Here is a 25,124-nt window from a genome sequence, read left to right as displayed (position 1 = left end):
TGAAGCAGCAAAGCAACCCCAAAACATCAGCGAACCTCCACCATATGTGACTGTAGGGACTGTATTCTTTTCTTTAAAGGCCTCAGCACTGTCCACAGCACATTCTTCCAAAAGGATTTTGGCTTCCTCAGGAAAGCTTAACAAACTCCAATCTGGCTTTTTTAAGTTTCTGTGTCAGCAGTGGGGTCCTCCTGGGTATTCTACCATAGCGTCCCTTTTCATTCAGATGGTGACATATAGTGCAAGCTGACACAGTTGTACCCTGTGCCTGAAAGTCATCTTGAATCTGTCTGGAAGTTGATCGAGGTTCTTTAGCCACCATTCGAACAATCCTTCGTTGCAATCCTTGATCAACTTTTATCTTTCATCCATGTCCATGGAGATTAGTTAGAGAGCCATGGGCTGTAAACTTGACGATGTTGTGCACAATGGACACAAGAACATTAAGATCTCTAGAGATGGACTTGTAACCTTGAGATTGTCCATGCTCTTCCACAATTATTGTTCCCAAATCCTTAGGCAATTCTTTGCTGTTCTTTCTCTTCTCAATGCTTCATGTGATACACAAAGTGACACAACAAAAAGGTTGAGTCAAATTTTCACATATTAAATGGTTGTCGGTGTGATTTCTATATTGTCAGCACCTGTTAATTGATACAGGTGAGTAATTACAAATTATAGGAGCATCACAAACTTGGAATGCAATTATTTCTTACAATTTTGAGAAGGTGCCAATAATTTAGTTTAGTCCATTTTGTGTTTTTGTGTTGGATTTGGCTTTTTTTTCTCCACTTTTTTGTGTCATACCAATACAAACAGAAGAAATAAACATGAGAATGCCTAAATATTTGTAATTGCAACAATTTTCTGGGCGAAGTGGTGCATTATAATTCCGAACCCCCAGAAGGTAATTGAATATTCTCTGGGTCAACAGTCCTTAGTGTTGTTACCAATAAATATTGATACCTAGTTATATTTTGTGCATTTAGGAAATAATCCTTTATTTTTTCAGTTATCAAGAAGTTCAAGAGGGTAGGGGCTTGGATAAATCCTCAGATGGTGCAGAGACTAGACTACATTACCATGTTTAAGTCAAAAGAACAGATAAATGCCTTTAATGACTGCAAACTTAGGTAAACTGGTATGAACAGGGTCTGAGTTCCCTGAAGAAGTATGTGTCAGCTGCTCTGGAGATAATGGAAGCCCAAACATACAAGAACTCAGCATCTTGGGCAGATTCATGGAAATCTTTCCAATGAAGAATAATGTTCCATAAGGAAAGAGGAAGCCTTTCACCTTTGCCATTCTAATGACACCACACTAACAGTTTTCCTCACTACTGTTTGATTATGAAAATTCTAATGACAAGTTTATTATATTCAATCAAGAAAATGTAATTATACGTTTACCATATTTAATTACAAAGATCCAGCTAGGCATGTATTATGATTTAATGATGACAAGATGTGGTAGAATAATAATTTGCATTAAAACTGCTTTTCTTATTTGGAAATGGGCTCTGCTTACCATGCAGGTGTCAACACGCTGAAAATCCTGGCACACAGCTTGTAACAGAGATCAACAAAGTTCCTATATAATCAGAGCATGTAAATACGTGGGCTGAAACATTTTGTCATGTACCAAATTTAATGAGATCTAAATATAAAGGTGCTTTTTATAACCGTAAATTCTCACATATGTGTCAACATTTCTGTTTAAAACAGAACTACAAGGATTATTACCTAGTTTTTGACTCATACCCCAAAATTAATCTTGTAACTGTATCATTAAAAATGTTTTAAAATCATCGATCTTCTCTAAAAATTATGTATTTTTATTATCACAGGGCTTAAAAAGTTATATCACTACATAGAAAAGTATTAATAAATCATCATTATTTGTATATTATGTAACATTATTTCATCACCCATTTTGATCACTCCTATTTTTTAGCTGTTAGGGCGTCATATATAATAGGATATCACCATCCTTCTTATAAACATCAATGCTGAAAAAGTTCAATATTAGTGTTACACATTCCATAGAACAACATCTGCTTCCTCAGGCAGGCATGATGATCTGAGTGGGGCTCCTTAAAGGCTAACTCCAAATTTCAGACTATGTTTTCATTTTTGAAACTGCCCCTCCCCCTCAACTGAATTGTGGGGTGCTTCTGTCTACAGCATCTTGTAATTATTTGAATTTAGCATGTTATCAAGGTCCAGGATCATTTAATGGAAAGTACTACATGTCCCCTATGCCACTGTGGTAGAGGAACTATGCAGAATGTGCTGGGGATCCCTCCCCACTCTCCCTACTCTGTAACATGGCCACATTTCCTCCAACTTCATAACAGGTCTGAAACTACATACATAACTGAGGCTGAGGGGAATACATTGCAAGAGCCTGTGCATTGTACTCACAACTCACAGCAAAGGAGTAGTAATCGCACAATTGCTCATTAGCTCAGTTTTGCTACATTTACTACTTTTTTTTGGATTAAGCCTTTAAATATTACATGTATTGATCAAAACCCTGCTTTACCTCCTTTCCCATACAAGGCAAAAGAGTCTTTGTCTGTGGTTATATATACAGTCTAGGTAGGATTGTGGCAAGGGAGGGGTAGGAACCCCAACCACAGAAAACTGTATGCTGGTCCCCATGAGGATTTAAAGGAGAATCCCCAAAGAAAACATCTCATGCCCTTGCCTATGTTTAGAGATCATCTCTACAGGGTCTTTTACCTCAGATGTTTTCAGCTCAAGGTATAACTTTAGAAAATTCATCAGGAAGAAATAACTGATTTTAGATACCAAGTGTAAGAAGCGTCAGGGAATGGGAATTTTTGTTTGAATTCTGGTGTAAAGTCAACAGCTGTTAGACATGAAAACATGTTTTTAATCTATCTGCTCCTTGCTTTAATTTTCAAATAGAAAGCTCTATATATCTGCAACGTGCCTAACTTGATGGAAAATCAGCTAGATGACAATCGTAAAAATAATTTACAAATATTGAGTATTGTTTGGAGGTGATGGCAAAACTTATTTGACAGTGCAGTAATCGGACACAAAGTAGAGGAGAAGCAGCAATGTTTACACAAGGAGTTAATTATCTGTGACTAATCCAGGAAACACACAGGAACTTGCTCACAGAGGAATTCTGAGGACAAGATAATACTGAATATACTGTGCATGAAATTAGACGCAATAACTGTCAAGAAATTTACCAAACTTGTTTGTAAATACGGATGAGGTTAGGGTTTGCGGCAGATCCAGCATGTTCAAAATTAGCTGTTAATGTGGTATATTGGCACACTGAAGTCATTGTAATCGTAACAAACTGCCTTTGAACTTAGGGTAGCTGGCTAAGAAGTACCAATAAGGGGGGTGTTACGTGTTAGCATCTTCTCTCTAAACGTGTGGGTTTCCAGCAGTCATTTGTGTTTTCAAGTTGTTCAGAGCAAGGTTTCTCACCTTTTTTCATTCACGGCACCCTTTAAAAATATTTTCAGTCTCGAGGTACCCAGGTCTAAAAAAAGCAGTCCCACTACTCGGTCATTTGAATGGGCTGAAATCGCAACATTGCACCAAAAGTAGTGCATGCACTACTTTTAAAAATGCACTTCAAGCAAATTACATGGTACTTTGTTACATATATTATATATGTATAATTCACACTTATTATTATATAAGATTCATATAGCATCAACCATTTGTGCAGTGCATTACAATCTAAAAGAACTAGTTACAATACAAAAAAAACTACAAGAGGGTTAAGAGGTACCTGCTTATAGGAGCTTAGAATCTAATAGGGTGGGGCAAGCGGTACAAAAGGTTACAACTGTGTGTTCAGTTGTTAGTTGGAGGCATGATAGGCTTCCCTGATATGGCCTAAAAGTGGTCAGAGAAGGAGATAACTAGACAGATTGATTTGAAGAGTTCCAGAGGATGGGAGCGGCTCTAGCAAAGTGCTGAAGAAGAGCATGGGAGGAGACCTTGAGAGCAGGAAGTCTTGGGAGGAGTGGCGAGAACGGTTTGGGTGATATTTGGAAATAAGATTGGTGATGTAGCTCGGGGCAGAGTTGTGGATGGCTTTGTATGCTGTTACTAATGCTGGGTAACTGGAAGCCAGTGGAGGGATTGGCAGAGAGGCATGGCACTGAGCCACTGAGCAGTTGGTAAGGTAGATGAGTCTGTTAGCAGCATTCATGATAGACTGAAAAGGGGATAGCCTATGGAGAGGTAGGCATATGAAAAGGGAATTGCAATAGTCAAGGTGAGGGATACGAGGTAGTGAATGAGTAGCTTGGTGGTTTCATTAAAAATGGGGGGATTTTAGAGATGTTACGGAGGTGAAGTCTACAAGCTTTTGACAGTGATTGGATTTGGGGCTGAAAGGATAAGTTAAGAGTCTAGGATTACATATATACACTATATTGCCAAAAGTATTGGGACATCCCTCTAAATCATTGGATTCAGGTGTTCCAATCACCTCCATGGCCACAGGTGTATAAAATCAAACACCTAGGCATGCAGACTGCTTCTACAAACATTTGTGAAAGAATGGGTTGCACTCGGGAGCTCAGTGAATTCAAGCGTGGTACCGTGATAGGTTGCCACCAATGCAACAAGTCCATCCGTGAAATTTCCTTGCTACTAAATATTCTACGGTCAACTGTTAGTGGTATTCTAACAAAGTGGAAGCAACTGCAAACAACAGCAACTCAGCCACGAGGTGGTAGGCCACGTACAATGACAGAGCGGAATCAGTACATGCTGAAGTGCACAGTACACTTAAGTCACCAACTATCTGCAGAGTCAATAGCTAAAGACCTCCAAACGTCGTGTGGCCTTCAGATTAGCACAACAGTGCGTATAGAGCTTCATGGAATGGGTTTCAATGCCCAAGCAGCTGCATCCAAGCCTTACATCACCAAGTACAATGCAAAGCGTCAGATGCAAATGTGTAAAGCACGTCGCCTGTGGACTCTACAGCAGTGGAGTTGTGTTCTCTGGAGTGATGAATCGCGCTTCTCTGTCTGGCAATCCAATGAACGTGTCAGGGTTTGACGGTTGCCAGGAGCATGGTACTTGCCTGACTGCGTTGTGCCAGGTGGAGGGGGGATTATGGTGTGGAATTGTCTTTCAGGGGTTGGGCTTAGCCCCTTAGTTCCAGTAGAGGGAACTTTTAAGGCATCAGCATACCAAGCCATTTTGGGCAATTTCATGCTCCCAACTTTGTGGGAACAGTTTGGGAATGGCCCCTTCCTGTTCCAACATGACAGCGCACCAGTGTACAAAGCAAGGTCCATAAAGACATGGATGAGTGAGTTTGGGGTGGAGGAACTTGACTGGCCTGCACAGAGTCCTGACCTGAACCCGACAGAACACCTTTGGGATGAATTAGAGGACAGACTGCGAGCCAGGCCTTCTCGTCTGACATCAGTGCCAGACCTTACAAATGTGCTTCTGGAAGAATGGTCAAACATTTCCATAGACACACTCCTAAGCCGTGTGGACAGCCTTCCCAGAAGAGTGGAAGCTGTTATAGCTGCTAAGGGTGGGCCAACTCCATATTGAACCCTACGGAGTAAGACTGGGATGCCATTAAAGTTCATGTGCGTGTAAAGGCAGGTGTCCCAATACTTTTGGCAATATAGTGTATATATTTTACATTCACATCAATCGCTAACCCTCAAGCAGAGTACAATCTAAGGTCCCTAACTCACATATATACATACACATACTAGGGCCAATTTAGACAAAAGCCAATTAATCTACCAGCATGTCTTTGGAGTGTGGGAGGAAACCCGCGCAGGTGCAGGAAGAACATGCAATCTCTGTGCAGGTAGAGCTGTGGTTGAGATTTGAACCGAAAACCCTAGTGCTGCCAGACGGAAGTGCTATCCACTTAGCCACTTATATATATTACAGGATAAAACCTGCCCTGTGACTTTCTATTTGCCACCCATTCAAGTGCTTACATACTGTCCTGACACTAGCCAATTTCTACCAAACACATAAATGAAGTCTATATTTTGAAAACAATTACACATCATAAACATGTAATGCCAGAATATGGTGTCTTTGGTGCTGTCCATGAAATTATGATGTTCTATAACAACACATACAGCTCAAAACAGATCTTCACCCTCAGGAGAGACTTCCGTCTTCCCCACCGCTGCCAGAAAAGGGCTGTCTTTTTTGGTTTGTTTGGTTGTTTTTTATTTCTTCATTAAAAAAGTGCAGCACAAGCCCTTGGATAGAGTGAAGAAGAATTAGAACACCTGCTGTCTTATTGATGTTTGTGTCCCCAATTGGGAGATTCATGCTCACTATTTGCCCTGTTTACTGCTATCACAGAAAATCAAAGTAAACAAAAATCCCACATTTTGGGATTACAGTACAACAAGAATAAAGAGGAAATCCTCTAATGAGGACATTAGTTTTGGTAACCCTGGTGACAACTAGGGATTTTTGTCTCACTTCTTATTTTGGCTATGGGACAGAAAGTAAAGAGAAATCTCCTTAATGTGTATCCCCCCCTTTCCTGGCAGATTTGCCATTCTTGGAAGCTGTAGTACAGCTTCTATAAATGACACAGGATCCCTGAATGGGGGACAGGTGGATGATTGCTAGCACTGACCCGCCATTCAGAGGTCTTGTGTCATTTATGTAAGCTGTAGTACAGCTTTTATGAATGGAGGAGCTTCCAGGAAAGGGCAGGTATAGTCAAGCTCTCTTGATGAGAGCTCCTGATAGTACCTAAGCGTATTATGGAGGTGAGGGTGGGGTGGAGGGCTTGGAAAGATGAAGATTTCTCCTAAAACATGAAGAATCAGCGCAAGAGATGCATCATGCTAATTGTAAGTTATGTGCCTTGTGCTGATTTTTGTTTTTAAATTAGGTAAAACATAGGCTTTAAAGTGATACTAAAGGTTCATTTTTTTTATTAATAACAAATGTCATACTTACCTGCTCTGCCCCGATCCTCATCTTCTTATGTCCCCTGCCAGTGCTTCTGGCTCCTCTCCCTTGACCAGTGCCCCAAACAGGAAGACGCTTGCTATGGGGGTGGGGCACTGGTGTCTTATGGACACAGAGCCGCAGCTTGGTCCCGCCCCCTGCTCTCTCCTCATTGGCTCACTGGTTGTCATTGGTTCCTACTGCTGTGTCTCAACCAATGAGGAGAGAAAAACCTGGGACATCCGAAGCACATCACTGGATCAAGAGGGGGCACAGGTGAGTATTGTGGAGGGCAGAGCTGTAGGGAGGGGCAACACACAGGTTTTTTACACCTTCATTAATAGACTGCACGAAGGTAAAAAACTTTCAGCCTTTACAACCACCTTAAGTAAATGTCAACATGCACACCCTTAAGTCTATCGCCTATACCTTTTTAATTTGTTACAGGTATTTATATAGCACTGTCAATTTACACAGTGCTTTACATATAGTGTACATTTACATTAATCCATGCCCTCAAGGATCTTGCAATCTAAGGTCCCTAACTCACATTCATACATACTAGGGGAAATTTATACAGGATGTCTTTAAAGTGTGGGAGGAATCCAGCACAGGCACAGGGAGAACATGCAGGAAGGTAGTGCCGTGGTTGGGATTCAAACCAACAACCTTGACCTCCCTGGCAGTATTCCCGAGTGTAGCTCGGGGTTAACTTTCAGTATCAAAAGCAGTAACCCTGAGCTACATTTGGGATTACCCTGCAGTGTTGCTCTGGGATTCCGTTTCACTTGTCCTGCGCTCCCGTGATGTCCCCCCTGCAGCGTCCCCAGCCATCTCCTCTGGCCGATGCCGACATCCGTCTTCCGGGTTTCGGTCCCTGCGAGCGTCGGGACGTACGGGGGCCGGAAACGGTGGGAAATTTAAAAATGTTAAAAAGTGACATTCACTAAATACACTAAAATCACATAGCAAAACATTACTGTATCAAAGCATTTCACATACATTTTGTCCCGAGTGCTTTGTCCTGTGCCCTGCCTGCATTTTTACTGTTCTTTCTGCCTGGAAACTGAGAAATGTCCATGGCGTCCAAAAAGCATCCCTTGATTACATTATTTAATTAAATTTATTATTATATTATTATTTTTAATGATTATTTATTATATTATAATTTATGATTTCGTGTTTCAAATTTTATCATACCCGGGATGTTTACTAGACTCTTGTTTGGACAGATTTCAGCGAGCTATTTCTAAAAATTACAGGCCTACAATAAAAAAAGACATATTTCCATGCAAAAAAAGTACCGCTTTGAGCACAGAAATATTGACATAATCAGACCGCTAGGGAGGTTAATGCTTCTAGGCGGAAGTGCAAACCACTCATCCACTGTGCTGCCCATATACACTCTGTTTTCCATATAGAGCTAGTGAAGAGAACATTCACTGAGTGCACCCTTCAGTGTGAACCTGTGGAAAGAGTGAAGAGATCAACTGGGAGATTCACATGGAAGGCAATGCATTATCAATTAGATGAAAAACTATATCCCATGTTAATTACCAAAGCAGAATAAAACAGTTTAGAAAGAAATGCCTTGACCCCAATGATGAGGCGGAAATAATAAGTAGCACTAATAAAATCTGACATCCTTTATGTAAACAAAAGTGTCCATTTATCAAGACTGCTTTGTCTATTCATACTGCATCAAATGACACGAAATTTCATCCAGCGTACGATAAAAATAAGTAAATATTTAAACAAAAGGAAAAATTAATCAGTCATCAGGAAAAATTTATAATTCAACTTTCTGCCACTGAAAATATAGTTGAATAATCTTTACACTCACTCATAATCATTCACACTTGCCTACATAACTGATGTGAATCTACAATACATAAAGTGCAGCATCAATTTTTTTATGCTATATAAATACTTGTAATAAATCAATCAATCAGTCAAAGATTTTGTAAAAACCCTTACTGCCTTGAGAAAGCATTTGAGGTTTTTATACAATGACTGGACTGTTTTTATCTCCACCCAAAGGACTGAGTTTTGTAATACAATTACATGGGCCTCAGCCTGTTAGTGTGGGATTCAATTTCAACTTTGGCTGGAGATTGTTTGGCAATGATGTCATCACAGTGTCAGCTCCATCCACCCTACAGCAAGGATCCCGCAGAATCTCCTGTCACATCACCAGCGTTCATATAAAGAATTAACAATTATTCCACCTTTTCTGCATGTAAAGAAATGCCTCAGAGAACATTCCTGTCTTTCACATTTAGGCATGAAACTGGAATGAATGACATAAGGTGATTGGAATAACTCAGCTAATCCAAAAAACTGTCTGTCTACATTCACTGTCACACTCTGAACATTTCCTGTGTTATAAAAAAAATACAGGGTCCCATTGCTAACCTTTCCTTCTGAAAATACTAGCCGCTTGACTGTCATGCTCATCCAAAGGCTTCATTATTTTAAGTCAGTGACCTATAAAAAGTATGCAGGAGTTCTGACTTGCTGCATGCTGTTCCAAGTCAAGAAAATACTGAAGGAAAAGACAGCCAGGCAACTATCATTTCCCAAAGACAGCCAGCAATAGAAGCCCATGATTTAATTCAGTACAGGTTAAATAAACAGGTCAGCTAAGACATCTCTTTTATAGATGTTTTGTAATGTCACACAAAATTGTGACAACTGAAGAATTTCTCTGGCTATATGCCATAATAAACTTTTTGACTTGGTGTCACAGAACCTTTCACAGGAGACTGTTCTTTCTCTTCTCAGATTCTACAATTACATGCTATGGCAGAGATCTGTCTACACAGTATATGGCAGTTTTGTTATAAAGGCATAGCAGTGTCTGGTCAACACTTTACTTTTTATGGCCGACTAGCAGAATATAGCTCAGTAAAGTGCACATGTCCAGACTAAGGACATTCAATTATTTACATAATCTTAACAGGCATTGAAAGAAAAACTTTAAAACAAGCCATTACTTGAGTTCTGTAGCTGCTTGTACTATAAAGTAATGAACTCTCGAAGATCTTCAAAGATCACAACAAAGACCCTTAGTCTCCTTTCACACTGGTGGACTCCACCAAGTGGATCCACCTGCTCAGCAGGGATCTGTCCGCTGATCCCTGCTGAGCAGGCAAATGATAGATCCGTGTCTGATCTGCTTGTGCAGAGCGTAAAAAGACACAGCCCACTGTTCTCCATGAGGCAGTTGGATTTAAACAGACTGCCTGTGAAAGGCCGTGTGAAAAGGCCCGTGTGAAAGGGCCCAGTTCCGGATTCAGTTGTTTTTTACAGACTCAGAAACACTTGCTGTGTGTTTACATTAGATGGCTGGCAGGGTGCCAAGATTCTGCTGTGGTAGAAAGTGATAGGAACAGCTAATATTTCATGCCTCTATTGTGATATTTTAGGTTGGATTTCTCCACAATGCCTATACCTACAGAGGCGATTGAGGTGTTTTTTTTAAATGTATCTTTCTGCTCATTCAGTATAAATACTTTAGTGTGGATAGTCTGGGCACAGGTTCTCCTTAAGGAATCAAAGCACAGATGCATTCTATAGATAAGTGTGCTTAACAGCAGATCTGGGGAAAATGTTGCTTGTCAGCTTTCATAAGGCAACTCCCTCCCATCTCCTGAAAAACTCTGCACTGCTGCAAGAATTTGCTTTTCCACAATACAAATCCCATTTTATTTAAGAAATATCATTATGTGTTTCTGGTGGTTCCTTCCACCAACTCTTATTCATGTAAAAATGTAAAATGTGCTGTGCTAGAGAACTTTCCTTCCACCAGCTGCTATTTTTGTAAATTCGATGTGCTGCTGGAAGGGAGGGGCTCTTCTCATTCCATTGTTTCAGGCTGCTCTGTGAATGACACCTATAGAAGCATAATACAGAAAAACAGAGAGCACTTATTGCACTGCACATTCCGTGATTACTTTCCTAGTGTCAGCCCAGAGTTTGTTGGCTGCTGTCTGCACTAATCTGCCAAGGGATGACATTCATTAATCTCCCATTTTCCCCTCACCTTCCATTACAGAACAGGTAGTATTTGCCTGGGAGGAAGGTGTATAGTTCTCACAGTGACACATTAACCTGTGCAGTCCAAGAGAAGCTGCAGTGAGCCTGGCAGGTTATCATTTTCTCTCAGTACAACTAACAGGAAAATGTTAATCTTCCCTTTTCTGGCCACCCAGATCCTGTGAGTCTGAGCCTGAAGGTGCACAGCGTTACAACACACACAGCCAACAGAAAACCACTGTGGTGAGCAATTCACTTCAAGGTCTTGATTAATTAAGGCAGCTGTTCATTTATCAAAGCCATCGCGTTGACAGCGTTATTAGTGGTTTTTTAATTATACACATGAAAATTCTAAGACATCTCATGATGCTCAAGGAAGTTTTCCTTGGTCTTCTCTCCATGGAACTGAGCTGCAATTGAGGAGCTCTTGATAGATAAAGCACGGAGAATATAAAACTGCAACACTACAATAGGTGATAACAATTTTATACACCCACTTGAAGACCACATGTGTATTTGCGTTGGTACTTCAATTGTTATGCCGGGATGATGCCTGTTGCTACAAGCATCATCCCGGTATAGTTTTTTTCTGCGGGCAATCAGCTTTTTATAAAAGTTATCCTAACGGCAATTTTGCGGGGGGGGGGGGGCGATCCCTGCCCCCGATGCCTCTCAAGGCTCTCTGTCCCACTGGAGAACCTGAAACTGAAGCCAGTGGTTCTGCCAGCTTATCATAGAGCTTTTCGAAGGACCCTGATCACTTCTATGGTATAGGAAACCGGAAGTGACTTGTACTTTACTTGATCACTTCCGGTTTCCCCGAATGTAAGTAGCTCCATTTTTAAATTGGGAAAGCATCTGATCACACCGATCTTAGGATAATCAGATGCTTTTCAGGGCAGAGAAGACATCTGGGGTCTAATAGACCCCAGATCTCTTCATAAAACGTAGCTGTCACAGCCTATTGCTGTCACAAGGGATGTTTACATTCCGTGTGACAGCAATAAGGCCTCATGCACACAGGGGTTTTTTTCAGCCACTTTTCAGGGCATCAGGCATTTTTTTTTTATGTTAGTAAATGCCCCTCCGTGTTTTCTTATGTGATCATGAACACATAGAGTTTTAGAGACTTTTAGTGACAAGGGAGTTTAGAGGCAGGAAAAAACCCCAGGGCCAGTACATCCAAGAGGAAGAGTGTTTTGGCAGAAAAAACGCTTGACATGTGTAAACGTGTCTAAACACATATACACAGGCCTAATTGCTTGGCGCATTTAGCACTTGAGCGATAATTAATCTGAATGGCCAGAATAAATAATTATTATGGCCAAAATGCTTCTGCCAAGAGTAGGAGCATTTTTAAAATGTCCTGTGTGCATGAGGCCTTAAATGATTAAAAAATAAATATTTAAGAAACTGTGTACAAATAAAAAAAAATAAATGTTTTTTAAAATTAAATCGCAGGTGTTGGCCCCGCACCCACACACAAGGCATTGCCACGAACCTCAGAGCGAGAGCAATTATTCTAGCACCAGGCCTCATGTGTAACTCTCCACTGGTAATTTGTAAGGACTTTTAAAGTGTTGCCTATGGAGATTTTAAATACCGTAGTCTTGAGCCATTTTGTAAGTGTACGCAATTTTAAAGCATGGCATGTTTGGTATCTACTTACTCATCGTAACACCATCTTTTATATTTGACAAAACATTGGGTAGTATATTGTGTTTGTGTGCAATAAAATTCATCAAAGTGTATTTTTTCCAAAAAATGTGCGTAAAAAAAACCCACTACGCAAATACCGAGTGACATTAACAAATTGCAAAGCCCGCAATTTTGATCTCTAGGACCTCTGCTAAAAATATATAGTGCTTGGGGGTTCTAAGTAATTTTCTAGCAAGAAAACCCCCCCAGATTTTTACATGTAAACAAAAAGTGTCAGAAAAGGCCTGTTCTTAAAGTGGATACTCTGCATAGTGTTTTTCACCACACAATGCTGGATGGCTACTGTGACTCAGTTATAATATTATTAATATTATAATTATCACTGAGTCTTATGAAATTTCTTCAGCCTGCCAGATCAAGTATCCAAATCACTGAAATCTCTCCTACAACAAACTACACAAGCAGACTTTAAAGTGTAACGAAAGGCAAAACATTTTTCTTAGTTTTGGATGAGTGGAGAGAGTAGAACACCTGCCAATTTTTATTGTGGTCCCCCATTATGGAGCTTCGTTGTTTCTGTTTGTTCTGTTTACCGTTATCATAGAAAGTGAAAGTAAAAGAAAATCCAACATTTTGGGTCAACACCAGAACTTTGAATACAGGGGGAAATCTTCCAAACAGAGATACTATTTCTGGTAACCCTGGTGACACCTGTTTTGGATATAAGGCAGGAAGTGATGGGAAATCTCCTTTATGAGACACAGATGGCAAAAAACTGACAGGGCATATAACCCTTCCTTTCTCTATCCAAAATAAAAAAAAGGTTTGCCTTTAGTTCTTTAAGCTTGATTTACTGTATAACAAATATTTACTCAGATTCAGGAATACATTTACTCCTGATTCACGAAAGTATATAGACTGTCACATTTTGTACAGAAATTAAATACAAGAGATTGGGTTTTAGAGAAGACAGAAGCTATGTGGAAAAAATACAGATTGTAAACATTATATCAACTTTTCAAAAATTAATTATTAAAGCGTACCTGGCATTACAAGCAAGGACAGCATAATTAGCCATGCTGCCACCTTCCCAGGCCAAATGCTGCAGTCTTAAAAAAAAAAAAGAAAAGCAAAGAGGTTAGTAAATATACTTAACTTACCTGATTTATGTACTGCAGACTGTGACATTGTCAATTCCAACGAGATCTGGGGGAATGCTGAGTACCTTAAATCCTGCAAGAGGACACTCCAGCACAGTGCAACAATTAGAATACTTGCTGGGAGGGAGGGAGATTTACTAAAACTGGTACACTCATAATCTGGTGCAGCTGTGCATGGTAGCCAATCAGCTTCTAACTTCAGCTTGTTCATTTAGGCTTTGACAATAAAACCTGAAAGCTGATTGGTTTCTATGCAGAGCTGCACCAGATTTTGCATGCTCTGGTTTTAGTGCCAGGTCCACAGTAAAAAAAGGTAACAGCTATTTTAAAGGTGTTGCACTTATCAAAATGAACCCTTATCATGGGAGTATGTATTATTTATGTTGTTAACATTGTAAGAACATTTATTTTCAGCATTTTTTACCGCACAGCTATAACAGGGTTTTCAATTGTATTCTCTCTTAATAGGCTCATCTCCGCTCAGATCATACCCACTGCTCTCCGTCATCACCCGTCAGCCCAATGTTGTATCCCACTTGGTCCCTTCACCCTCACACATTCCTGTACTCTCCCCCACACATCTGTCTTCACCTTGTGCACGCTCTGAGACCCCCGCCAGTGAAGCCCCCCAAAGTAGTGAGTCTGAGATTGAGCAGGCAGCCCCTCGTGTGAAAAAGCCACGGCGCAGCAGAACTATCTTCACTGAAATGCAACTCATGGGCCTGGAGAAGAAGTTCCAGAAACAGAAGTATCTCTCAACTCCAGATCGGTAAGTCAAAGGTGGTCGTAAAATGTGTAATAAATATGCAACTGCTCAGTGGCCTTCTTGGATTTAAGGGTCAAATTACATGAGATGAAGGTTGGGTGAGTGCTGGGGCTTCTTCAGATGTGACTCAGACTTGGAACTGGCATTTAGGAATGGGAGGTATTCCTAATGATGTCATAACTATGCTCCTACAGTCAAAAATCCAAGTGGTGTCACATAACCTCCTTTCACTTCCTGCCTGACCAGCACTGAGACATGCAGAATGCTCCTCCCATTTCCTCTTGATGCCATTTGGGAGCAAGTATAGGAACTGTTTGATTTCTGACACTAGTTGCATATTATGGATCATGAAAGACTTCAGGGCATTACACATTATATTATCTCCTTGCGTCTCAAAGGGCAGATCTGACAAGTGTTTTACTTGGACATTAACTGAATTGGTGAGACCAAAAACTGTTCTTACACAAGGGTCATTTGCTGACTACACAACTGCTTTGAGGTATTAGGCTGTGACAGTCTACTGTGGAGTTGAGTTTAACTTGCCTGCTTTCCATAGTGCCCATTATACAACCACTTATTTACAGCTCAAGTACATATAAGCCATAAAAAGACACCTATAGCTTTGAAATAACTTATATCTATATAAAAATCTATTTTGTTGTGTGCGCCTATACAGCACAACCAAGTGTGGAGATCAAGTCTTAGAAAATAGTTATATCAGAGTTATGGCATGTGCAATGAGTGTTTCAGCCAAGCTGCTTGAGGTGATTGTACTGCTTGAACCTTAAAGAAGGGAGGTACACCCCAAAAGCTTGTCCTAAAAATCTGGATGTTAGTGCAAGTAAAAAAGTATCACTGACAGTACTTGTTTCTGGCCAAGCTGCTCACATTGAAAGATCTTTGTGACTAGTTGTTCACAGATATGGGAACAGCATCTGCTGGTCTGGCTACTTTTTTTTTTATGTCTGCGGTACCAGCATACAGCCCTAACTGTTCTGAATAGGAATACAATTGATCAGACAGATCTATAAATCTTGACCATTGCTACTGTTACAATTCAAATAAGGTTTATGCAGTAGTCTAATGAGACTTCTGTCTTGAGACTTTGAGCATCCTAAAGTTGGTCTCCCTATCTAGTTCTGTCTTCTTCCCCATGAGCTTTGTTTTATTTGCAAACAAGAGATACCAGCTCCATTTGTATAGTGATTAAAAATCACTTACATACAGAAACAACAGACAAAAAATAACTTTAATTAGGCAGACTAAAATACGCAAGTAACAGTTTCTCATCTACAAACCATGGAAACAGCAAAAAGTGCCTTAATGAACAAAGTCACAGGAGAGTAAGTGTAATATTTATTCTCTGATTGAAGAAAATAAAAATATCCTTTATTCTGTGGAAATTATCGATTTATGTGCCATTTTAATATGTCCTTTTGTGGTATTGCTTTGGTGTATTTACTAGGCTTTCAATGACCTGTCCACCTTTTTTGTGGGTAAAAGAAAACACAGAACCACAAAACAAAATATGCCATTCTGCAACTCTTCAACTACAATCAGACATGTAAATTCACAAACCTCAGTGATCTGAGGAGCTATCAATGGATTTATAACAGAAGATTTCTATCAGTTTTTATGCTCCGGCAGTAGGCACACATAAATATACAGGAGGTTCTATAGACAATAAATGATCCTATTCCTTTTTATTCAGAAGGGCTTTTTAAAAATGCAATTTCTCTGCTCTGTCCCAAATGCTGTGTCGGCATGGCGGGTCCAGCTGTTTCAGGCTTAAATGCTAACCCAGCTGCACAGCACTGTCAGCAGACACAATGGGCAAATCCTCTATATGGTCTTGGCATCTGAGTTGGCACAAGTATGGGTGAGATCAATCGCTTCGCCTATTATCCAGATGCTGAAGATCACAAGCGTTTAGGCAAACAGAAAGAAATAGCTCTGGACTGAGACATTCATCTCATAGACATTAAAATGTCAGCTGAAACCATTAAGAGGCTCAGTGAAAAGTCTGTGGGTAACGGAGAGCCAGGTCCGCCGCTTGTAGTCCAGCCAGATTTTAACAGCATAACAGACGAAAGAAACTTTAGTCTCGTAGCTAACCAAGAAATGTGTGAATTTTTATCATGCAGAGAGACATTTAATGGTTTTGGGTGACATTTATAAGGTCATCAGAGATATTTTCCAAAGCATGATGTCCCCTTGAATATATCTGCTTCTAATCTCCCAAATGAATGCTCCTTCCCCCTTCTGACTAGACGCGGTATCATACAGAAATCATGCTGCTCCCCAAATAAAACCTTGTAGTTCATTCATGTATATTCAATCATATTTTTATATCTGAATTGTTTGTAGTGTTTTAGCTCCACAGTATAGTTGCTACCTATTTATTCAGATTTGGAAATAGTCACAAAGCATAAACAGTTCTGTTGTTTACTTTCTTGTAAGAACTAACCAATCAGCTGTGCATAACTATCCAGCCTGAGTTTATTACTTACAGATTTTCATATGCATTTTTCAGGCTAGACTTGGCTCAGTCTCTGGGTCTGACACAGCTGCAGGTCAAGACGTGGTATCAGAACCGCAGGATGAAATGGAAGAAAATTGTAAGTTGACTTCTTTGTCTTTTAATTGAGCCCATTTCCTGTACATTTACATAAACAGCAATAAACCATAGGCTAAATAGTTTCACCAGCAGGATCCTCATTAAGCAAGTAAAGATGACTATTGCTAATGCAGGAGAATATCATGGTGTTTGAGTTGCAGTATATTGCCAAAAGTATCGGGGTACCCTTCCAAATCATTGGATTCAAGTGTTCCAATCATCTCCATAGCCACAGGTGTATAAAATCAAGCACCTAGACATGCAGACTGCTTCTACACACATTTGTGAAAGAATGGGTCGCTCTCAGGAGCTCAGTGAATTCAAGTGTGGTACCGTGATAGGTTGCCATCTTTGCAATAAGTCCATCCATCAAATTTCCTTGCTACTAAATATTCCATGGTCAAATGTTAGTGGTATTATAACAAAGTGGAAGCAACTGGGAACAACAGCAACGCAGCCATGAAGTGGTAAGCCATGAAAAATGCTGAAGCGCACAGTGCACAGAAGTCACAAACTGTAAATAGCTAAAGACCTCCAAACTTTGTGTGGTCTTCAGATTAGCACAACAACAGTGTGTAGAGAGCTTCATGGAATGGGTTTTGCATGGCCGAGCAGCTGCATCCAAGCCTTATATCACCAAGTGCAATGCAAAGTGTTGAATGCAGTGGTGTAAAGCACGCCGCCACTGGACTCTAGAGCAGTGGAGAGAAATTGTTCTCTTCAGTGACAAATTACGCTTCTTTGTCTGGCAATCCAATGGACATGTCTGGGTTTGGAGGTTGCCAGAAGAACGGTACTTGCCTGACTGCATTGTGCTAAGTGTAAAGTTTGGTGGAGGGGGGATTATGAACTGGGGTTGTTTTTCAGGTGTTGGGCTTGCCCCCTTAGTCCCAGTAAAGGGAACACTTAAGGCGTCACAATACCAAGCCATTTTGGACAATACATGCTCCCAACTTTGTGGGAACAGTTTGGGGATGGTCCCTTCTTTTTCCAACATGACTGAGCACCAGCGTACAAACAAGGTCCATAAAGACATGGATGAGTGAGTTTGGGGTGGAGGAACTTGACTGGCCTGCACAGAGTCCTGACCTCAATCCGATAGAACTCCTTTGGGATGAATTAGAGCAGAGACTGCGAGTCAGGCCTTCTTGTCCGACATCAGTGCCTGGCCTCACAAATGTGCTTCTGGAAGAATGGTCAAACCATCCCATAGACACACTCCTAAACCTTGAGGACAGCCTTCCCAGAGGAGTTGAAGCTGTTATAGCTGCAAAGGGTAGGCCAACTCAATCCTGAACCCTACGGACGAAGACTGGGATGCCATTAAACTTCATGTGCATGTAAGGCAGGTGTCCCAATACTTTTGGCAATATAGTGTATATATTTTACATTCACGTCAATCGCTAACCCTCAAGCAGTGTACAATCTAAGGTCCCTAACTTGCATTCATACATACACATATTAGGGCAAATTTAGACAAAAGCCAATTAATCTATCAGCATGTCTTTGGAGTGTGGGAGGAAACCCACGCAGGTGCAGGAAGAACATGCAATCTCCGTTCAGGTAATGCTGTGGTTGGGATTTGAACCGAAAATGTACAAAGCCAATTTTAGTCTTAAGAGGGCATGACCAGAGAATTGTGTGGACTCACCAACAGAATTCAGGAAACAAGGGTAGTAGATAATGTAAGATCCAGGAATATAGAGCTCAGAGTATTATCTCTACTCTATGGTTGATTTACTAAAACTGGAGAATGCAAAATCTGGTGCAGCTGTGCGTTGTAGCCGATCAGCTTTTAACTTCAGCTTGTTCAATTAAACTTTGACAGATAAAATGGAAGCTGATTGGTTTCCATGCAAAGCTGCACAAGATTTTGCACTCTCCAGTTTTAGTTAAAGCGGAGTTCCACCTAAAAAAAAAAGAATAAAAGTCAGCAGCTACAAAAACTGTACTACTGACTTTTAAAATACACTTACCTGTCCCTCAGTCTAGCGGTGTCTTCACCACCGCTGATTTCACTGGCCGTCTTCTCTTCCTGGCACCGGCATCTTCAGTGTGAGCACCCGGCTGTGACAGCTTGCAGCTTCACAGCCGGGTGCCCACTGCGCATGCACGAGAAGCGCTGCACTTTGTGAATGGCCCTGTAGTCTTCTGGGAACTTTCACATGTCCCAGAAGACTACAGGGAGGGAGGGGGGAGGACAACTTCCACTTCCGATCGCCTAGGCAATCGCAGCAGAAGTGGGAGAGGGTACCTGTCAAATTCAGGTACCCGCTCCCCCTCCAAAGGTGCCAATTCTTAATGGGGAGCGGGGGACAAAGGCACACATGCACGAGAAGCGCTGCACTTTGTGAATGGCCCTGTAGTCTTCTGGGAACTGTCACATGTCCCAGAAGACTACAGGGAGGGAGGCGGGGAGGACAACTTCCGCTTCCGATCGCCTAGGCGATCGCAGCAGAAGTGGGAGAGGGTACCTGTCAAATTCGGGTACCCGCTCCCCCCCCTCCCCAAAGGTGCCAATTCTTAATGGGGAGCAGGGGACGAAGGCTTAAAGTGGAACTTCCCCTTTTGGACAGAGCTCCGCTTTAATCAACTCCTTTATCTCTAAGTATTGGTAAACTGTTTGTATTAAAGTGGAACTAAACCCTCCTACCATTTTCAGCCAATGAAGCTGCCATTTTAGCCTCTGTTTGATCTTCAGCTGTCATGATGCTGCACATGTGATCAGTTATGACACAAAGCACTTAAGGGTTTGACAGCTTGGTTGAGAACACAAGCAAATGTGGCAGATACATTCTTGGCAGGTCCTGGGTATGTCAGTGTTTACTGAAACTGTTACATCGATGAGTTTAGTTCCAGTTTAACACAAAATCAAAAATAATTTTCAGGAGGATAGAGACACAGCTACATATAAAGCCCAAAGCTACATATAAGTCCAATCAGGCAGCAAAAATATTCACTGAACTTTTTTGTAAAATGATGGTAATTCTCTTTCATTTACACAAGAAATATGAAACCCCAAGTTATATACTAAAAGCAATAAAAATGGCCAAATAGCCACATGGCAATACTAATAATAAAGGGGTAACAATGGATAACAGAATGTCAAAATGGATTAATTGGGAATAGATTTCTTTATAACTATCTTCAAAATCAGTTGTTGCTTATCTCTTACTGTGGGAAACAGTTTGTTTTTTTCAAAGTCAATATGGCAGCTCTCTGATGGTGGTAGATGCTACAATTATTTGCTGCAACGCATTTAGGATTGCTCCTGCTTGTATGTAATAACTTGAATCTTTGTTTTTGTCAGGTGCTTAAGGGAGGCCAGGAGGCCCCCACGAAGCCGAAAGGGCGTCCAAAGAAGAATTCCATCCCAACTTCTGAAGAAATTGAAGCAGAGGAGAGGCTTCACAGACTGGCAGAGGAGACACAGATGAAGACAGAGGATGATGATGGGAATCAGGCCCAAGAGGCAGAAGAAGACCAGGGCGACAGGGTGGAGGAAAATGAACAGGAAGAGACCCAAAATTCAGAAACTCCATCTCCACCTCTCCCTTGTACATCACTAGAAATCCTACCAAATGAACAGGAATCCTCAAGATAAAAAAAGAGGACAGCACAATAATAAACTGTACGATGTGGCTTAGGGAGCCTATAGAAGTCCTGAAGTGTGTTCTATGAACTTATCATAGAAACAGACCCGGATCATTACTGAGATCTTCCCTCCGTCCTTCCATCTAGAAAGGAAAAGGTTAAAGCTGCTACGCAGGAGGGAGTAGAACAGAGAATCTCTGTGACTAACGGGGGCTGCGCAGACAAGACTGGGAATTTTTGCTGTGTTTGAAAACAATTGGACAGTGTATATACATGTGTTCTTTATTTTTGTGCCAGGAACTGAAGTGGAAAAGGGTGAACAAAAAGCCAGGCAGCCTTAAAGAAGCTGATTTTCCCAGTGTGATCCACTGGTGAATGCTTTTATTCTAAGTGCCTTTCTTGCATGCTACATGTTGTATAACACGTGGATGTGTTCATTCAGAGATATTGCAATTTAAATCCTTCAAGTAGATTGGTCATATCTTATTGACAAGCTACCACTCAAAAGAACTCTGGAAGAAATGACTTAATGTACTGTGTACAGAGAAAAGACCTGTGTGTTTGTGCTGTTCTGACTTAAAAAGGATAAAACCTAGCAATCAGAAAATGGTCACATGAAAGAAACCATACACTTATGTTGGCTACACTCATCACAACCCGATTCTTTTTTATTATTTAGATTGGCCAACAATCGTGAAGGGCCTCTCCAATTGGATAGACATTTAATGCATTGTTTTGGTATACATTCACATTATATAGCTGTTGGTAAATTTAAAAGTGGCTTTCTGATTGTATATTCAGACTGTAACATGTTTTGGCAGTTTAAGAAGTGCCAGTCTACATTTTTACATAGTTGTAGCCTATCAACATTCATACACCTCTGTCAAGAGAGACTACGGTGCTGTTTGACGGTACATAAGCACACACGTTAACAATGTTTTGTTACAAAATTATTTACATGCAACAACACTTGCATTATCCTTCTGTGTTTCCAGCATGGCCTCAATATCACCTTACAAAGCTGTTTATGTTCTCTGTCTGTACACACAGATCAGAATCACTGGGAGAAGTTTATCAGAAAAAATGAAGGTAGAAGCGGAGCTGTTACCTGTACAAACATAACTGATTCCTTGTTCTGTTTTCCTAGTGCAGGTTTGGGAAGGAAAATTGAGACCTTTTTGGTTGCTATAACCAATAACTTTGCTCCTGCATTTATAAAACCAATGTTACTTTGTGGGACAAATCTGCACTGCACACACAGAGCAAGGCAGGCTGTCTGCTGGGTAGATGATATTTGGGCTTTGTTAAAGATCAAGCAAAAAAAAAAAGCTGGTTTATAAAGATAATCAAAAGACTTGCTTTTTACACTTTACATGCTGGTAAATGTTGTATACGTCTTGTGCATTATGTAAACTCACCTGTTCTCTGTACACAAAAGATCTCTTGTTGTTAATACCACCTTGTTGAAATATAGTGAAACACTTTACAGAAGGAAGATACGCTAGAGCTAATATTTCTCTGAAAATAAGATAGTGAGATATGGGTTTTGATGTTTTTAAATGGGCCCCATCAAAGCAGGAGAGAAAGAGTTGTGCAAGTAATATGGTGGGTTCAAAAACATTAAAACGTTTTGAACATGCCTACACAGAGGATCAGGTACAGGTAAAGACTCACTGGAAAATATCCATATGTAGAAGGGAGTGTAATCCCAGGTACATTTATATTTCATTTACTATGACAATGGACTTTCCTTCTGCAATATCTCATTTTTTTTTTTTTGCTGGGCAAATGTTACATGTGAGAAGTTCTCAGGATTTCACAAACCTGCATTCATGCCAAAGAGAATGTTTTATATATTTCCAGCAATAACATTTTTATTAAAGAATATTCTCTAGGTATGAGTTAAATAGGGAACAGACCCTTTATCAAGATTTTAATGCTGTCCCTGTATCCCTGTTAGGGATTTGAACTGGTGACCATTGCCACCACAAGAAAGGAAATTTAGAGTTGTTCCAAAAACAAGCGGTAAGGTGAAATCTTTCTCTGGGGAAACTTGTCCCTGGGTAAACTCTCTAAGGGGGCAATGTCCCTGAATTTGGCAGACTGTTGTGTCTCTGGGACAGAAAGTGAATGGATACTTCCTCAGTGTACAAAGACAGCAAAAAATTATTTGTCAGGGGATTAAGTCTTTCTCTACTCTATCCAAAATGTGAAAAAAAAAACATAACCATGCATACGCTATAACATGACAGTTTCCTTATTTTGTTTAATATATAAAAGCATTCCCTTTCTTGGAAGGATCTAAGTTATTAAAGAAGTGTGGGGTGTGTAAAAAAATAAACATTTACCATTTACCACTATGCTACAACATCAGTGTGATGCTGCATTTGACCCCTTCTGGCTCCAATCCTAGGAACTGAGTGATCACATAACCAGGTCAGTTCTAAGCAGAAAGTGGCGTGTCTCTGCTCTGTCCCTCCAGTGCTCACTAGAGCACCAGGCAGGAGAGGGGGTGCGCGCACTGGCTTCCACTCTCAGCCAAGGGCTGGGAGCTGGAGGCAGCTAGGTGGATCCCAACAATATGGTCGGGACTCTTCCAGAGCCTGGAGCAGCTCTGTGACATTAGTCATGAGTGGGCTTTAGCCCGCTGTCAGCTGATTCTGGTCACAAGATCAAACGTATGAGCACTCTTCTGACCTACAAGAGAAGTATGGCCAAAAAAGAGCTTTGACTATATATCTCTTTTATTGAGTTAACTGACCTATAGAGTTTCATAAGTCAGAAGCAGCAAAGCACACCTGTGTAACACAACAAAGCAGAACAAATACAAACTGTGTAGCACTGCAAAGCAGAGCAAATACATGGCAGGCGCATGTAAATATATCATTAGAAATTATACACAGGAACATTTTTTTTTTCAAACACTACATCTTGATACAATTATTTATACTAAGCTCTCCTTTTCAGTTTTCTCGAACAGAGTGTTCAAAAAAGGCTTTACAATCTCTTTATAACCAAATTTTCTGGTGAGTCTTTACACCAAGAGCAAGAGATCCAAGCTTTGTGCGAGTGACAACATCTGAGTAAATTACTGCTTCCACTAGGAATTGGTAGGTAAAAGGGTCACATACAGATAGAAAGGTTTTCAGGCCATATCTAACTTGGAGATAGATTTAGGATTTTAGACGCAAAGGTGTTGATTTACAAAAGGCAGATAGACTCTGCACTTTGCAAGTACAGTTGCATTCATTTTCCTCAGAGCTTAATGAGTGTGATGAAGCTTCACTTTATAAAGAATAATCAATCAGGTGCATGGAAAACAAAACAATGGATTTTTGCTTGCACATTCACTAAGTCCTGGGGAAAAGGAGTACAGCTGAAAAGTGCATGTCCACATTTTCTGTCTTCCTCAGTTTCCTATGGAATGTGCAAATGTGTTTTGAAAACTGTACTGAAAATAACTGTAAATGAAAATGCCAAAGATGGATTGTTTAGTACAGAAAAGAGTGACAACTCCTGGATAGTATGATATATAAGGACAGGGAAAAGATATGGTAAGAAAACTGGTCCAACGTGTGGAACATTCTACGTTAGAAGATGTCTCACATCTCAGGGATACTGACTGTCCTGCCATTATAATTCTCGTGGGGGTTACTGGGACAAAGTCTCAGAACCACATTTCTGACAAAAAAAATTCATTTGGAGTAAGATTTATAATAAAAATCAAATATCTATTTTTAAAATAAAATTAGAAGCGAAAGATTTAGATTTTGTGTGTGTATTTGTTGTCTAATATCTGTACCAACAAATCAGTGAAGAAGTAAACATTTTTTTTTGTTTCCTACAAAGGATATAGTTTCATTCTCATATATACAATACAGTTTTATGTTATTGCAAAGTGTTTACAAACATACTAAACTACCAATGGTACAAGTATGAGGCATGTTATATGAATTATGACTCATAATTATTGATAGCTGTCTATTTCACAGGTTGTAACATAAATTTAATTATGTGATTTTGGAACTTTGTTCTACCTCTGTGACAAATTCAAGAAATATCACTTATGGACAAGGATGGCAGAAACAGGGAGGAAAACAATTATATACAACTTAAGATAAGTATTGAACACATCACTATTTTTCTCAGTAAATATATTTCTAAAGGTGCTATTGACCTGAAACAACCCAAGCAATCCATACATACAAAGAAACCAAAACAAATAAGTTCAGAATTAAGTTATATGTAATAAAATGGAATGACATAGGGAAAAAGTATTGAACACATGAAGAAAGGGAGGTGCAAAAAGGCATGGAAAGCCAAGA

The 25,124-nt window shown here is 40.2% G+C and overlaps 1 protein-coding gene across 1 annotated transcript in view; it reads left to right on the top strand.

The window, feature by feature from the left end:
* Positions 1 to 24,565, top strand: part of BARX2 (BARX homeobox 2) — a 45,938-nt gene extending 21,373 nt beyond the window's left edge. The window contains exons 2-4 of the mRNA XM_089660092.1: positions 14,291 to 14,591; positions 17,122 to 17,206; positions 20,516 to 24,565. Coding sequence (XP_089516218.1) covers positions 14,291 to 14,591; positions 17,122 to 17,206; positions 20,516 to 20,809 — 680 coding nt within the window. The 3' untranslated portion in view covers positions 20,810 to 24,565. The remainder of the gene's footprint in view (positions 1 to 14,290; positions 14,592 to 17,121; positions 17,207 to 20,515) is intronic.
* Positions 24,566 to 25,124: the final 559 nt, after the last annotated feature.

The sequence above is a fragment of the Staurois parvus genome, unplaced genomic scaffold (assembly GCF_062004578.1).
Source record: "Staurois parvus isolate SC_StPar_1 unplaced genomic scaffold, SC_StPar_1.0 ptg001200l, whole genome shotgun sequence".
Lineage (NCBI taxonomy): Eukaryota > Metazoa > Chordata > Amphibia > Anura > Ranidae > Staurois > Staurois parvus.
The sequence above is the reverse complement of the archived record's forward strand: the minus strand, read 5'-3'. Positions and strand labels throughout refer to the sequence as shown.